The sequence below is a fragment of the Phalaenopsis equestris genome, unplaced genomic scaffold (genome assembly GCF_001263595.1).
Source record: "Phalaenopsis equestris unplaced genomic scaffold, ASM126359v1 Scaffold000878, whole genome shotgun sequence".
In the NCBI taxonomy this organism is placed as follows: domain Eukaryota; kingdom Viridiplantae; phylum Streptophyta; class Magnoliopsida; order Asparagales; family Orchidaceae; genus Phalaenopsis; species Phalaenopsis equestris.
In genome coordinates this window covers 259,099-260,029 of record NW_018165318.1, presented here as the reverse complement: position 1 = coordinate 260,029, position 931 = coordinate 259,099, and the positions used below count along the sequence as shown (strand labels likewise).

General features: G+C 48.5%; 1 protein-coding gene across 1 annotated transcript; it reads left to right on the top strand.

The window, feature by feature from the left end:
- Positions 1 to 162: 162 nt before the first annotated feature.
- Positions 163 to 931, top strand: LOC110032134 (calcium-binding protein PBP1-like). The gene has a single exon (XM_020735658.1). The coding sequence runs from the start codon at positions 357 to 359 to the stop codon at positions 666 to 668; it is 312 nt and encodes a 103-aa protein (XP_020591317.1). The 5' UTR covers positions 163 to 356; the 3' UTR covers positions 669 to 931.

Below are 931 nucleotides of genomic sequence, written 5' to 3'. Positions count from 1 at the left end.
GGTTCAGCCGACGTCGTTCCTTGTACAGCATCAAGCTGACCTAACCCTAGCTGTAACAAGTCTAAAAATCTCCCACCTCAACCCAAAATCATCGGTTCGGATCGTTTACGCACATTTTAAGCAAAACCTCAACCGCCGACCTTACTCTTCCCGAAATAGCCACCTTTCCTCCTCCCGCGCAGTTTCGAAGAAAGAAACCCTCTCCTCACTCGTCCTCTTCCCTGCTTCCCTCCCCTTTATTTTCTGCAGATTCCCAACAGAACTCAGCTGGCATCAATGACCTCTCCTTCCTCGAATCCGTGGTTCTCCCTCTATTTAAAACCCCACCACCCATCCCCTTCGCTCGGCAACCCTAAATGGCCCGCAGAAATACGCTTCAGTTCGAGGATTTCATCCCCAGGATGGCCGAGAAGCTGGGAGGACAGGGGCTGATGGCCGAGCTCTGTAATGGATTCCGGCTTCTAATGGATCCGGGGAGGGGTCTGATCACATTTGAGAGTCTGAAGCGGAACGCGGCGCTGCTCGGGCTGGGCGGGATGAGCGACGACGAGTTGAAATGTATGGTGAGGGAGGGAGATCTGGATGGAGACGGCGGGCTCAACGAGATGGAGTTCTGCGTGCTCATGGTGCGGTTGAGCCCGGAGCTTATGGAGAAGTCATGGCGGTGAATTGATGAGGGCATTTCAACAGGGTGTTAGCTCCTCTTCTCCTCTGTTTTAGTTTTGAAGATATTAAGTCGTATGTTTAGTTGTGTTGTGGGATATGCAATCCACACTATTATTTACATGTTATAGTTTCTTATTTTGATTAAAATTTTGGATGTATTTATGTATGGATTGGTGGACATTTTGCTTGGTGACTCTGTGTCAATAAGCATGCTTTTATTGCTGTAGGAGAATGAGGGTAATTGGTTGAGTAATAATTAGATGCT